Below are 16,549 nucleotides of genomic sequence, written 5' to 3' on the forward strand. Positions count from 1 at the left end.
ACCCGCGGCTTCTGGAAGTTTCTCAACTGGCAGACCATCTAACAAAACAAATATCCTTTCCCACATGTGTTGTTTTCAGTTAACCCTTAATCTTTGACCTAAGTGTTCCAGATGCAAGCACCTACAAGCAAACTCTTTCTGTAAAGATCCAGAGAGTAAATACTTTAGGCTTTGCAGTCCAAACACATCTACTCAACTCTGTCATCATAGCACCAAAGCAGCTACAGACAATACGTAAGTAAATGAGCATGGCTGTGCTCCAAAGACACTATTTACAAAACAGGCCAACCAGTGCCGTAGAACTTCTCCCTATTTGTCATCTCTCCACATGAGAGAAACTTCTCTGCCACTGTGCTGCATTTCTATCATTTCTTTCTCTTATTCCTCCTCACTTCTCTCTTAGTTCCATGATAACTCCTGTTTTGTCCATTCTCTAGGTAACATCTCTGCAGAGGATGGAAAGGATCAATAGCACATTGTTGACTGAGTTCATTCTGACAGGAATTCCCTACCCACCTCAGCTAAGAACGTTTCTCTTTGGGTTCTTCCTGCTGATCTACATCCTGACTCAGCTGGGAAACCTTCTCATTCTAATCACTGTCTGTGTAGACCCACAGCTCCATGCCCGTCCCATGTACATCTTCCTTGGTATTCTCTCCATCATTGACATGGGCATCCCCTCTATCGTTGTCCCTCGCCTCATGATGAACTTCACTTTAGGCTTCAAACCTATCCCATATGGTGGCTGTGTCGCTCAACTCTATTTCTATCACTTTCTGGGCTCCACCCAGTGCTTCCTCTACACCTTGATGGCCTACGATCGGTATCTGGCAATATGCCGGCCCCTGCACTACCCCATGCTCATGAATGCTAAGCTGAGTACCTTGCTTGTGGCTGGAGCTTGGGCGGCAGGATCCATGCATGGGGCTCTCCAGGCCATCCTAACCTTCCATCTGCCCTACTGTGGGCCCAACCAGGTAGATTACTTCTTCTGTGACATCCCTGCAGTTCTGAGACTGGCCTGTGCTGATACATCAGTCAATGAGCTTGTGACCTTTGTGGACATTGGGGTGGTAGTTGCCAGTTGCTTCTCACTGATCCTCCTCTCCTACATACAGATTATTCAGGCCATCCTGAGAATCCGCACAGCTGATGGGCGGCGCCGCGCCTTTTCAACCTGTGGAGCCCATGTAACCATGGTAACTATGTACTATGTGCCGTGTGCCTTCATCTACCTGAGGCCTGAAACCAACAGCCCCCTGGATGGGGCAGCTGCCCTCTTCCCCACAGCCATCACTCCTTTCCTCAACCCCCTCATCTACACTCTGCGGAACCAAGAGGTGAAGCTGGCCCTGAAGAGAATGATAGGCGGCACAGGGACTAAGAGTGAGGTTTGAAAGGATCGGTCCCCCACTGGAGGACCCTTCACATTTACAATTTATTCTAATGTTTAGATTTCAGTGAGTTTTTTTTTCCTTTTTCTCTTGTATGTAGCCATATAACACCAGTACAACAGGATTAAATACAGTTAAAAGTAAAATACTTTGTAGCAGTTCCTCAGTGTCTTTCTTTCAGATAAACAACCTTCAGCTGCTCCAAGAGTGGGGAGTGAGGCTAAGGCTATTAGAAGGTAGCCTGGCACATTCAGACATCCAGAGGATTGGCATACCGAAAGCATCCAATGGGCCTTTTGACCCATAAGCACACTGCTTACCCCCTCACAAGATGAATCATAGTTCTTTTGTTAGGAGAATGTTCTTCAGTTCTGTTCCACCTGTATATATATCTTAGGAGCTAGTGCTAGGGAAAAAACTATAGGGATTTCGTGGTGGTCTGGTAGTTAAACAGGGGCTGTGGGTTCCATCCCTGGTCAGGGAACTAAGATCCCACACATGGACACCAAAAAATAAAAAGAAGCTATAGATTCCGAGCCTTGTGCATCTTTACAGGCCTGACTTTGAGGACATCCTGACGCCCCTATGGGATGTGAAGAGGAACTAAACTATTTAGCCCTCCTTGCTTGCTGAAGAAATAAACCTTCTCTTAAACTGGTACTTTCATAATCCAAATCAAAGTAAAAATCCAAAAAAGAGAATACAATTAAGTCTGTCTAAATGACTCAATAATTCAGTTCAGTTCAGTCGCTCAGTCGTGTCCGACTCTTTGCGACCCCATGAATCGCAGCACGCCAGGCCTCCCTGTCTATCACCAACTCCCAGAGTTCACCCAAAGTCATGTGCATCGAGTTGGTGATGCCATCCAGCCATCTCATCCTCTGTCATCCCCTTCTCCTCCTGCTCCTAATCCCTCCCAGCATCAGTCTTTTCCAATGAGTTAACTATTCGCATGAGGTGGAGAAAGTATTGGAGTTTCAGCTTCAGCATCGTTCCTTCCAAAGAAATCCCAGGGCTGATCTCCTTCAGAATGGACTGGTTGGATCTCCTTGCAGTCCAAGGGATTCTCAAGAGTCTTCTCCAACACCACAGTTCAAAAGCATCAATTCGGCGCTCAGCTTTCTTCACAGTCCAACTCTCACATCCATGCATGACCACAAGAAAAACCATAGCCTTGACTAGATGGACTTTGTTGGCAAAGTAATGTCTCTGCTTTTGAATATGCTATCTAGGTTGGTCATAACTTTTCTTCCAAGGAGTAAGCGTCTTTTAATTTCATGGCTGCAGTCACCATCTGCAGTGATTTTGGAGCCCAGAAAAATAGTCTGACACTGTTTCCACTGTTTCCCCACCTATTTCCCATGAAGTCATGGGACCAGATGCCATGATCTTCGTTTTCTGAATGTTGAGCTTTAAGTCAACTTTTTCACTCTCCTCTTTCACTTTCATCAAGAGGCTTTTTAGTTCCTCTTCACTTTCTGCCATAAGGGTGGTGTCATCTGCATATCTGAGGTTATTGATATTTCTCCCGGCAATCTTGATTCCAGTTGTGCTTCCTCCAGCCCAACGTTTCTCATGATGTACTCTGCATAGAAGTTAAATAAACAGGGTGACAATATACAGCCTTGATGTACTCCTTTTCCTATTTGGAACCAGTCTGTTGTTCCATGTCCAGTTCTAACTGTTGCTTCCTGACCTGCATATAGGTTTCTCAAGAGGCAGGTCAAGTGGTCTCGTATTGCCATCTCTTTCAGAATTTTCCACAGTTTATTGTGATCCACACAGTCAAAGGCTTTGGCATAGTCAATAAAGCAGAAATAGATGTTTTTTCTGGAACTCTCTTGCTTTTTCAATGATCCAGCGGATGTTGGCAATTTCATCTCTGGTTCCTCTGCCTTTTCTAATACCCGCTTGAACATCAGGAAGTTCACGGTTCACGTATTGCTGAAGCCTGGCTTGGAGAATTTTGAGCATTACTTTACTAGCGTGTGAGATGAGTGCAATTGTGCGGTAGTTTGAGCATTCTTTGGCATTGCCTTTCTTTGGGATTGGAATGAAAACTGACCTTTTCCAGTCCTGTGGCCACTGCTGAGTTTTCTAAATTTGCTTATTACCCCACACCAAAAAATAAAGCTCAATATGAAATTTCCTTTTAAAAGAAAATAGGACAATTAATTAGGGCAGCAGGATAATTTATCCAAATCAGTATTCCATATCAAAATTAGATTCATGCGGTTGACAAGATTTCATGGAGTTGGCTAGAGCCTAAGCAATGTGGGCAAACTGTGCGCAGTATCTCTGGTTTCAATCACTTAGCATCTCCTTAACTTATTATGCTTCTGCCTTATTGTGCAGCTTTTTATCCATGTGATGAAATCATGCTATCTATCAATATAAAGCAAACTCTCTTGGTCATAGCACAGAGTCAACAGTTTGGCTATGTTAATGTTTATCTCCGGAGGACTCACAAATTCATCTACATCATATAGGAGACAGAACACTAACTGTTATCTATTAGATGAAGCTGATCCACACAATTTCCTAATATTCTGTTCAGAAAACAAATACCTTTGAGGTCAATTCCCTCAAATTAGAATATTATTTGTGAAATATCTTAATCCTTCAAAATAATTAACAAATAAAGTGGTTGAATTGTGCATCACAAAAATAAGCTTAAATCTATAGCTCAGGAACTAAAGAAATTTCCCAAGGCTATTATACCTCTTGTTCCTGTTTTCCCAGGTGCTTACCACAATTGCTATCATAGCTGTTGTCTTAACAATTAACAAAATAACATTAAAGTGATCTGTAAATGTATAACAAAAATACTGATCAACATGAACTAATACTGAAGCAAACATTTGTTTAAAAAGTAGATTGGACACTGTTATGAATTTGTTAAAATAACACTTATTAAGTGGACCACAAAGTGCCAGATAAAAAACCATGGTTCAACAACAGAACACACAGGGCTTGAAATAAAGAAGTTTATTATTACTCACAGGTCCTGGAGACAGTACCCAGCAAGACTCAAGGGGCCATATGGGGAGGGCAAGGCAGAATGCAGATAGGGAACGATACGACCTAGGGCATATGCCTTTATTCAGGTTGGTGTGTAGAGTGTTTGAGGTTCCAGGTTAAGGCCAGGTTAATAAATTCAAACAAACAGGGCAGAGTTTGGGGAAGGCACATATGGTTCTCTTTCATTTAAAGGGCATGTAAGCGGAAAGTGCTAGAGGCAAGACCGATCATTAGGGTGTTGGGGGAGTCATACCAGGAACTTCAATTTGCTTGTGACTCTGAGGGCTCCTATCTAGAGTATGTAGTCATGGGAGGGGCCAAGAGTCAGTTTAAGGTTACTGTAGGCTACTAGGCCATTGTACATTGGACTGTACAATGGGGCAGTCACTTTGTAAAACAGTTTGGCAGTTACTAAAAACATTAAAACTAGAATTACCATACGAGCCAGTGGTCCCATTTCTGGGTATATACCTAAACGAGTTGAAAGTAGGACCTCAAAGATATTTGCACACCCATGTTCATAACAATATTATTCACAATCACCCAAACGTGAAAACAACCCTTGTGTCCCTGAACAGATTTTGTTTGGATAAGCAAAATGTGATACATACACACAGTGGAATATATTCAGCCTTTAAAAAAAAAGGAAATTATGAAACCTGTTACAACATGGATGAATCTTTAAGGCATTATGCTAAGTAAAATAAGCCTGTGACAAGACTCTTATATGAGTCTATATAAATTCCTCTTATATGAGATCCCTAAAGTAGTCAAATTCATGTAGACAGAAGTAGAATGGTGGTTGCCAGGGCCTGAAGGTAGAGGGAATGGAGAGCTAACAGAATTTCAGTTTTGCAAGATGCAAGGAATTCTAGAGACTGGTTGTACAAGGTAAATATACTTAACACTACTGAACTAAACACTTAAAAATGGAAGCTGGTAAATTTTATATGTGTTTTACAATTAAAAATAAAATGTAAAATCTCTTAAGGAAAGGGCAGGAGGGGAGGGGAGGAGGAATACGGATGAGAAAGGCCATGTGTCCATTGAAGCTAGCTGAAGATAGGAATTCATTCTATTTACTCATGTGTGTTTCAGTTCAGTCACTCAGTCATGTCCGACTCTGCGACTCCATGGACTGCAGCACACCAGGCTTCCCTGTCCATCACCAACTCCTGGAGCCTGCTCAAACTCAAGTCCATCAAGTCAGTGATGCCATCCAACAATCTCTTCCTCTGTCATCCCCTTCTCCTCCTGCCTTCAATCTTTCCCAGCATCAGGGTCTTCTCCAATGAGTCAGTTCTTTGCATCAGGTGGCCAAAGTATTGGAGTGTCAGCTTCAGCATCAGTCCTTCCAGTGAATATTCAGGACTGATTTCCTTCAGGATTGACTGTTTGATCTCCTTGCATTCCAAGGGACTCTCAAAAGACTTCTCCAACACCACTGTTCAAAAACATCAGTTCTTCAGCGCTCAGCTTTATTTACAGTCCAACTCTCACATCCATACATGACTACTGAAAAAATCATAACTTTGACTAGACAGACCTTTGTTGGCAAAATAATGTCTCTGCTTTTTAATATGCCATCTAGGTTGGTCATGTGTGTTTGGAAATCCTCATAATAAAAGTTTTTTAAGCCATAGCCCTGAAAATCTCAGGAAGAAGGTTTCCAAACTGAGGGGAAAGCTAGTACAAGCCTCCAGGATAGAAAAGAGTTTGGCATGTTTGAAAGGAAAGCAAATGTTGTTGAACTGTAGTTCCTGGGGGGACAGAGTACATGATTACACAAGGGTCAGCTCATGTAAAGCCTTGGAAACTATGTAGGAAGTCTGGATTTAATTCAATTTTAGCAGCTTAAAACAAAGCCCATTTATTAGCTCATGGTTTTATAGGTCACAAATCCAAGCATAGAAGGACTTGGTTCTCTACTTAGGATGTCACAGGGCTAAAATCAAGGAGTTCCTGAGTGGAGTTCCTGGTTGTCATCCTAGCTCACATGGTTATAGCAGAACTCAGTTCATGGCAATTATAAGACTTGGGTCCCTGTCTCCTTGTTGTCTGTCAGCTAAAGGACATTTTCAGCCTCTAGGGCATTCTCAGCCCCCAGCCTGAATTCCTTGCCACATGGCCCTCTCCATCTTCAAGGCCAGCAATGGAGACTCACCCTCACTTGGAATCCCTCTCATGCTTTGAGTCTCTCTCTCTCTCTCCATGAAGAATGCAGTCCTGATTGCCTGAAGGCTTACCTGATTAAGTCAGGTCCGAAGGGTATAATCTTCCTATTTTAAAATCAACTCATTTGGAGCTTTAATTACATCTGCAAACTCCCTTCACATCAACATCTAGAAGAAATTTTGATTGTTTGATTGAATAACTGGGAGAGAGTATACATACCAGAGGGCAAAAATCCTGGAGGTCATCTTATCCAGGTACTTAAAAGCTTCTCAACTTTCTCAATTTTCATACTGGATAAAATGGGTGATTTGCTAGAAATCATCTGCAAGAGGCATAGTTACCCACCTCCAGCTGTGGCATCTCTGGGGATACTGCAGCACTGGAAGGGCACTGTCCCCAGCCAGTGAAAGTGCAGTGAGGCCACCTAGGGTCAAGCTGCTTCTGCCCAACTCTACTTTAAGCAGCCTCTGCCCCACAGCTCTCATTGGGCTGCCTAAGACTTTCTCAGAACTGCATGGCAGTCTGACGCTCCTCCTACCCAGCCTTGCTTCCTTATCCCTCTAGGTCTGCTATTCTGACTCATAACAGTCAGCTTCCTAGAGAACCTGAATTAAAATACTTGACAATATGGAAAGTTGGAAATAAATAATACCAAGTGGAAATCTCAATGTCATCTTCCCTCTCTTGAATGGTAAAGGTATATTTTCTCACTGGGATGTATATACTAGCTTATTTCTTTCTTGAAAGGAGATCCCAGTGACACCTCCATGACTGCCACACCCAGGATGTGCCCAATTTTGCAATTTTGGAATGTGTTGTGGAGCAATTTACCATCCATTGTTGACATAAACTATGGCTGCAACTATAACTCTTCTATTGTCCACCTTGGTAAGTAGGCAGAGATCTGTATCTGTTTTGTTCACCACTGAATTTTTAATGGGAAGAAGAATGCTTAGAACATAGCAAATGCTCAATAAGTTTGTCTAATTAGTGAATAAAAATAATTAAATCTTGCCCCTTCATTTTATAAAAGAATACTTATTACCTCTCCCATCCTTCCCTCCATCTCTCTATCTTCACCTCCAAACTTCTGGCATCTGTGTTTTTTAATTGTCAAAGCTGATAATATTTTTATTCCATTCCATAACCACCAGTATATCTTCATGACTCTCTTTATGATAATTCCAAATATATAAAACCACTAAAAACAATTTACCTAAAGAGTATTACATTCAGCTCTGTTCAGTCGCTCAGTTGTGTCTGATTCTTTGCAACCCCATGGACTTCAGCATGCCAGGCCTCCCTGTCCATCATCAACTCCCAGAGTTTACTCAAACTCACATCCATCAAGTCGGTGATGCCATCCAACCATCTCACCCTCTGTCATCCTCTTCTCCTCCCGCCTTCAATCTTTCCCAGCATCAGGGTCTTTTCAAATGAGTCAGTTCTTCACATCCGATGGCCAAAGTATTGGAGTTTCAGCTTCAGCATCAGTCCTTGAAATGAATATTCAGGACTGATTTCCTTTAGGATGGACTGGTTCTATCTCCTTGCTGACCAAGGGATTCTCAAGAGTTCTCCAATACCACTGTTCAAAAACATCAAGTCTTTGGTGCTCAGCTTTATTTATAGTCCAAATCTCACATCCACACATGACTACTGGAAAAACCATAGCTTTGACTAGACAGACCGTTGTTGGCAATGTAATGTCTCTGCTTTTCAATATGCTGTCTAGGTTGGTCATAGCTTTTCTTCCAAGCAGCAAACGTCTTTTAATTTCATGGCTGCAGTCACCATCTGCAGTGATTTTGGAGCCCCCAAAAATAAAGTCTGTCACTGTTTCCATTGTTTCCCCATCTATTTGCCATGAAGTAATGGGACCAGATGGCCTGCTGCAGGGTTGGGGGCACTGAGTGTAGCAGTGTGTGCTGGGACCTTTTGAAGGAGGTCATCATTATCTTCATTACCTCCACCATAGTTTGGCCCCAGGTTAATAACAGGGAGGGAACACAGCCCCACCCATCAACAGAAAGTTGGACTGAAGATTTACTGAGCATGGCCTCACCCATCAGAATAAGACCCAATTCCCCACTCAGTCAATCTCTCCCATCAGGAATCCTTCTCCATCAGAGGGCAGACAGACTGAAAACCACAGTCCCAGAAAACTAACCAATCTGATCACATGGACCACAGCCTTGTCTAACTCAATGCAACTATGAGCCACGCCGTGTAGGGCCACCCAAACCGTACGGGTCATGGTGGAGAGTTCTGACAAAATGCAGTCCACTGAGAAGGGAATGGCAAACCACTTCAGTATTCTTGCCTTGAGGATCCCATGAACAGTATGAAAAGGATATTACATTATGACTGTGTAAATATTGCTCATATGGCCAGTTAAGAATGCTGGGACTACACATCGTAATTGGTTATCTTTCTTATTCTCTTGCTCATGCCTCTCTCCTTGAGTTTTTACAAATTTTCAGTCATTATATCGTCTAAAGGATTCTCTTTTTGTCCCCAGAGGACCTCTGCCCTCCATTTTGGCCTCACAGTTTAAAGGATCTTAGTACCCCAACCGGGAATTGAACCCATGCCCCCTAAAATGGAGAGTTCTAACCACTGGGAAACCAGGCAATTCCCTCTAGTGACTTTTATATTTTATATACATTATTATATACATTTTTCTACAATTTGCTATCTTCCCTCCACATTATAGGCTTCCCTGGTGGCTCAGATGGTAAAAAATCTGTCTGTAATATAGGATATCCAAATTCAATCCCTGGGTTGGGAAGTCTCCTGGAGAAGGAAATGGCAACCCATTCCAGTATTCTTGCCAGAGAATTCCATGGACAGAGGAGCCTGGCAGGCTACAGTCCATGAGGTCTTGAAGAGTCAGACACGACCGAACAACGAACACTTCACTTCTTTGAGCAACCAACTGTTGAATGACAGCTCTCTTTCCTTTGCTCCACATTATAAAATATAATGTTCATTCCCTCAGGTCAGTACATATGGTTCTAACTCATTCTTTCTGAATAGCTGTACAATATTACTCAGGATGATTTTCATAACTAATTTAATCATTCATCTTTGTGAATATTATAGAGTGTTTTGAGTTTTTGTCACTATGAACAAAGCTGAAATAAATATCTAAATGCATCTAAAAATACCCTTACATATTATTACTTTTAGTACGGACATGTCTTATTTATTTTTGGCTAGACTGGGTCTTCCTCACTGCTCAGGTTTTCCTTTAATAGCAGAGGTAACTCTCTAGTTGTGAGACAAGTGCAATTGTGCAGTAGTTTGAACATTCTTTGGCATTGCCTTTCTTTGGGATTTGAATGAAAACTGACCTTTTCCAGTCCTGTGGCCACTGCTGAATTTTCCAGATTTGCTGGCATATTAAGTGCAGCACTTTCACAGCATCATCTTTTAGGATTTGAAATAGCTCAACTGGAATTTCGTCACCTCCACTAGCTTTGTTCATAGTGATGCTTCTTAAGGCCCACTTGACTTTGCATTCCAGGATGTCTGGCTCTAGGTGAGTGATCATACCATCATGGTTATCTGGGTCATGAAGATCTTTTTTTTTTTTTTTCCTGCTCTCAATATTTATATCAGGCCAAGACTCTCGTCTCTTTTATTTTTTTATTTTTATTTTTTTACATGCGAGCTTCTTTTTTTTTTTTTTCTTTAATAGAAAATTATTTAATTAGTATACATGTGTTCCCCATCCTGAACCCTCCTCCCTCCTCCCTCCCCACACCATCCCTCTGGGTCGTCCCAGTGCACCAGCCCCAAGCATCCAGCATCGTGCAATGAACCTTGACTGGCATCTCGTTTCATTGTATTAGTTTTGCCAAATATCAAAATGAATCCACCACAGGTATACCTGTGTTCCCCATCCTGAACCCTCCTCCCTCGTCCCTCCCCATACCCTCCCTCTGGGTCGTCCCAGTGCACCAGCCCCAAGCATCCAGTATCGTGCATCGAACCTGGACTGGCGACTCATTTCATACATGATATTATACATGTTTCAATGCCATTCTCCCAAATCTCCCCACCCTCTCCCTCTCCCACAGAGTCCAAAAGACTGTTCTATACATCAGTGTCTCTTTTGCTGTCTCGTACACAGGGTTATTGTTACCATCTTTCTAAATTCCATATATATGCGTTAGTATACTGTATTGGTGTTTTTCTTTCTGGCTTACTTCACTCTGTATAATAGGTTCCAGTTTCATCCATCTCATTAGAACTGATTCAAATGTATTCTTTTTAATGGCTAAGTAATACTCCATTGTGTATATGTACCACAGCTTTCTTATCCATTCATCTGCTGATGGGCATCTAGGTTGCTTCCATGTCCTGGCTATTATAAACAGTGCTGCGATGAACATTGGGGTACACATGTCTCTTTCCCTTCTGGTTTCCTCAGTGTGTATGCCCAGCAGTGGGATTGCTGGATCATAAGGCAGTTCTATTTCCAGTTTTTTAAGGAATCTCCACACTGTTCTCCATAGTTCTTGCCACCTCTTATTAAGATCTTCTGCTTCTGTTAAGTCCATACCATTTCTGTCCTTTATTGAGCCCATCTTTGCATGAAATGTTCCCTTAGTATCTCTGATTTTGTTGAAGAGATCTCTAGTCTTTCCCATTTTCCTCTATTTCTTTGCGCTGATCACTGAGGAAGGCTTTCTTATCTCTCCTTGCTATTCTTTGGAACTCTGCATTCAAATGGGTACATCTTTCCTTTTCTCCTTTGCCTTTTGCTTTTCTTCTTTTCTCAGCTATTTGTAAGGCCTCATCATACAACCATTTTGCCTTTTTGAATTTCTTTTCCTTAGGGATGGTCTTGATCCCTGCCTCCTGTACAATGTCACAATGTCCGTCCATAGTTCTTCAGGCACTCTGTCTATCAGATCTAATCCCTTCAATCTATTTCAATCCCTGGGTCGGGAAGACCCCTGGAGAAGGAAATGGCAACCCACTCCAGTACTCTTGCCTGGAGAATCCCATGGACGGAGGAGCCTGGTGTGCTACAGTCCATGGGGTCGCAAAGAGTTGGACACAACTGAGTGACTTCACTTCTTCACTTCACTGTATAATGCAACCCACTCCAGTACTCTTGCCTGGAAAATCCTATGGACAGAGGAGCCTGGTAGGCTACAGTCCATGGGGTCACAAAGAGTCGGACATGACTGAGTGACTTCACTTTCACTTGAATGATCTGATGGTTTTCCCTACTTTCTTCAATTTAAGTTTGAATTTGGCAATAAGGAGTTCATCATCTGAGCCACAGTCAGCTCTCGGTCTTGTTTTTGCTGACTGTATAGAACTTCTCTATCTTTGGCTGCAAAGAATATAATCAATCTGATTTCGGTATTGACCATCTAGTGATGTTCATGTGTAGAATCTTCTCTTGTGTGGTTGGAAGACGGTGTTTGCTATGACCGGTGCATTCTCTTGGCAAAACTGTTAGCCTTTGACTAGCTTCATTTTGTACTCCGAGGCCAAATTTGCCTGTTACTCCAGGTAGCTCTTGACTTCCTACTTTTGCATTCCAGTCCCCTATAATGAAGACGACTTCTTTTTTGGGTGTTAGTTCTATAAGGTCTTGTAGGTCTTCATAGAACTTTTCATGTTCAGCTTCTTCAGATTACTGGTTGGGACATAGACTTGGATTACTGTGATATTGAATGGTTTGCCTTGGACACAAACAAAGATCATTCTGTCATTTTTGAGATTACATCCAAGTACTGCATTTTGGACTCTTTTGTTGACTCTGATGTCTACTCCATTTCTTCTACGGTATTCTTGCCCACAGTAGTAGATATAATGGTCATCTGAGTTAAATTCACTCTAGCAAAGTAATGCTCAAAATTCTCCAAGCCAGCCTTCAACAATACATGAACCATGAAATTCCAGATGTTCAAGCTGGATTTAGAAAAGACAGAGGAATCAGAGACCAAATTACCAATATCCGCTGGATCATGGAAAAAGCAAGAGAGTTCCAGAAAAACATCTACATTTGCTTTATTGACTACGCCAAAGCCTTTAACTGTGTGTATCATAACAAACTGTGAAAAATTCTTAAACAGATGGGAATACCAGACCACCTTACCTGCCTCCTGAGAGATCTGTATGCAGTTCAAGAAGCAACGGTTAGAACTGGACATGGAATAACAGACTGGTTCAAAATCAGGAAAGGAGTCCATCAAGGGTATATATAGTCACCCTGCTTTTTTAAGTTATATGCAAAGTACATCATGCAAAATGCTGGGCTGGATGAAGCACAAGCTGAAGTCAAGACTGCCAGGATATATCGACAATCTCAGATAGGCAGATGACACCACTGGCAGAAAGTGAAGAACTAGAGTCTCTTGATGAAAGTAAAAGAGGAGAGTGAAAAAGTTGACTTAAAACTCAACATTCAGAAAACTAAGATCATGGCATCCAGTCCCATCACTGCATGGCAAATAGATGGGAAAACAATGCAAACAGTGAAAGACTATTTTTTGGGAAGCTCCAAAATCACTGCAGATGGTCACTGCAGCCATGAAATTAAAAGATGCTTGCTCCTTGGAAGAAAAGTTATGACCAACCTAGACAGCATATTAAAAAGCAGAGATGTTACTTTGCCAACAAAGGTCCGTCCAGTCAAAGCTATGGTTTTTCCAGTAGTCATGTATGGATGTGAAAGTTGGATTTTAAAGAAAGTTGAACACTGAAAAATTGATGCTTTTGAAATGTGGTGTTGGAGAAGATTCTTAAGAGTCCCTTGGACTTCAAGGAGATCCAACCAGTCCATCCTAAAGGAAATCAGTCCTGAATAATCACTGGAAGGACTGATGATGCAGGTGAAACTCCAATAATTTGGCCACCTGATGCAAAGAACCAACTCATTGGAAAAGACCCCGATGCTGGGAGGGATTGGGGGCAGGTGGAGAAGGGGACGACAGAGGATGAGATGATTGGATGGCATCACCGATTCAATGGACATGAGTTTGAGTAAGCTCCAGGAGTTGGTGATGGACAGGGAAGCCTGGCATGTTGCAGTCCATGGGGTTGCAGGGAGCACGACTGAGCGACTGAACTGAACTGACTCTCTAGTTGTAGTGCATGGATTCTCACTGCAGTGGCTCCTCTTGGTGCAGAGCATGGGTTCTAGGATGCTCAGGCTTCAGTAGCTGTGGCACATGGGCTCAGTAGTTGCGGTTCCCAGGCTCTAGAGTGAGGGCTCAATAATTTGTGGTACACAGGCTTAGTTGCTCTGTAGTATGTGGGATCTTCCCATACCAGGGATCCAACCCATGTCTCCTGCATTGGCAGGTGGATTATTAGCCACTGTGCCACCAGGAAAATTCAAGGATAGATTTTAAAGTTTGTTTTTTTAATATCAAAAGGGATATATAATTTTTATTTATTTATAAATATCTTTATTAAATGGCCTTTAAATCCATTAGAGAAGAGCTATAATTAATATGTCCAGTCCTTGAAGGGACATTATTATTAAAATAAGTGCACAGAACACTCATATAAGCATCCTTGACACGTATGAGGTTTTGTGAGTTTTTTGTTAAAGTGTCATTTGACATATAACATTTGTAAATTTAAGGTATACAATATGTTGATTTGATACATTTATATATTATGATTGTCATTGTATTGATAATCTGCACCTCTTTCATGTCACATAATTATCCTTTCTTTTTAGTGGTTGAAATAATTAAGATATAGTCTCTTAGCAAGTTTGATAATTATAAAATATTGTTACATAGTTTTAATACTAATAGATACTACTATGCTACTTTCCCAAAAATTTGTACCAAGTCATGTTCCTAATTCATTGTGTTGAATATAATCATATATTATAATATATAAGCCAGTTATACATAATATAATGTGTAAATGTGTAAATGCATGCCCATTTTCACACTTTCATCTACCCACTGCTGGTGTTTAACACTTCTGGGATTTGTTTCTGCACAGGAGGGTTTCCCTCCAAACCCCTCTCTATCACCTACCCCCTTGGATGAGAGGGGACTGGAAATTCAAACACACAGAACCATTCATAGTCGGTGCCCTTGAGAGTTTTATTAAAGCAGCAGGTTTAGGGACAAATGGGCTCAGCAGATTCCTGGGGCATAACTGCCCACAACTCACTCTGACTTTCTCTTCCACCCTAGGGATTGAGGGACCAAGCCCCAGGAAAGAATTTAGCATCAGCTTTCTCTCCCTCTGCAGCCAGGACAAAGCAATTAAACAGGACAAGAACCAAAAGTCCCAAAGGGTGCTGATGACAAGTCCACCTGCCCTCTGCCTCCACCATCACTCTAACACAAATCCACCGGACTGACAGTGAGAGAGCAGGCGTTGGGGCTAGGACTCAGAGAACAGTGGGGGCCCAGACTCTGCAGGAATCCACACCAGCTGGGGTTGAGCAGGACATCACAGAGGGGATGAGATGCGGTGAAGCAGAGCAGCAAACAGCCTTGATGAGAGACTACAGAGGCTATTCATCCAAATGAATTGGACGTTTGCCCACACAGACTATTCTCACATCCATCTGGAAGGTGACACCTTCATAGTAACAGTGTGGGGGCACAGCCTCTGGGTAGAGATTACACTGAGTGACTTTGAAGATGATAAGGTGGCAGTTGTAAACCTCAGACATCTTCCTACATGTCACAGCTGGACCCTCGCAAAGGCCACGAGTGCCGGGTGACACACTGTGGACAAAGGTCTTGTTCTTCTTACAGCTCTGATCAGTGGCCAGCCCTCGAGCCTTCATCATCAAGTCACAGTAATATTTGTGGTTGGCAGAGATCTTTGTTCTGGGCCTGTCAGTTTGGTGATGGAGGAGGTCCTGGGCCTCAGAGAAGGAAGGCTGGTCCATTAGGAGGAACAAGAGGAGAGTCCATGTCAGAAGCATGCTTTCTGTTAGAAAAATGGAGAAAGGAAGCAAAAAGGAGAGTTCTCTCTCTTAGCTCAGAACACCAGATCTTTACATGCTTGAAGTCCACCCCCCACCTCCCAGGATTACAAGTGCTCTCTACTTGTCTCCAATAACACTGCTTTCTTGAACTCCTTCCAGAAAACCTCTGTAGTCTTTCTTCCTTCCAACATCCATCTTCCCTTTCTTCTTTCCAAGTCCTCCTTCCTTCATTTCCTCTCATCCCACAGCCACAGCCCAGTATAGTCTCAATCATCTTCCTTAAGACTATACTCATTAAAGAAGTTGGGCTAGAGGGATCCATCACTCAGAGAGGTGGGCACCTTACACCCCTTAATGGTCTTACATAAGAGAGCAAAACTGAAGCTCAGATGATCCTTGATCTTGACACAAGCAGTAACACTAACTTACGAAGTTCTTTACAATGATGCTCTTCAACTTTTTATGTGCGTCGATTCTCGGCCTTTTGGCTAAGATCAAGTGTAAATTTTTTATGTGCAATTATCTGGGGACCTTGTTATATAGGTTCTGACTCAGTAGATTTGGGATGGAACCTGAGATTTTCATTTCTAACTAGCTGCCAGATGATTTTTATCCGTGGGTCATCCTTTAAATAACAAAGCTTTAGAATTTAGAGTTTACAAAGAACTCTCATATATATTGGTCATCACCCTCTCTGCAAGGTAAGATAGGTATTATAGTGACCCATTTTTAGTAAATGACTTTCAGAACAGTTGAGTGAATTGCCCAAAGTCATACAACATCATGAAGCTGAACACGAATCTTAGAACCTCTAGGGCCAAGGAAAATTCTCTGTTCTGTTCTAATTTAGATTAATCCAGTAGACCACTGCATTACCTACAAATACAAAGCACTTCCATTGAAAACCTACTTCATACCTACATAATAGAAAAGCTTCAACAACTTTGCTTGCTGAACAACCTTGAACACCAACATTGAACTTTGGTTGCTTCAACAACCTTGCTCTCATGCTCATTCTGTC

The 16,549-nt window shown here is 42.1% G+C and overlaps 2 protein-coding genes across 2 annotated transcripts; one reads left to right on the forward strand and one right to left on the reverse strand.

Annotated features, from left to right (window-relative positions):
- Positions 1-455: 455 nt before the first annotated feature.
- OR10G3 (olfactory receptor family 10 subfamily G member 3) lies at positions 456-1,397 on the forward strand. Its single transcript, XM_019967915.2, has one exon. It carries the CDS (start codon positions 456-458, stop codon positions 1,395-1,397), a length of 942 nt encoding a protein of 313 aa, XP_019823474.2.
- Positions 1,398-15,105: 13,708 nt separating this feature from the next.
- On the reverse strand, positions 15,106-15,489 carry LOC109564267 (ribonuclease homolog). The gene has a single exon (XM_019967763.2). It carries the CDS (start codon positions 15,487-15,489, stop codon positions 15,106-15,108), a length of 384 nt encoding a protein of 127 aa, XP_019823322.1.
- Positions 15,490-16,549: the final 1,060 nt, after the last annotated feature.

The sequence above is a fragment of the Bos indicus genome, chromosome 10 (assembly GCF_029378745.1).
Source record: "Bos indicus isolate NIAB-ARS_2022 breed Sahiwal x Tharparkar chromosome 10, NIAB-ARS_B.indTharparkar_mat_pri_1.0, whole genome shotgun sequence".
NCBI lineage: Eukaryota > Metazoa > Chordata > Mammalia > Artiodactyla > Bovidae > Bos > Bos indicus.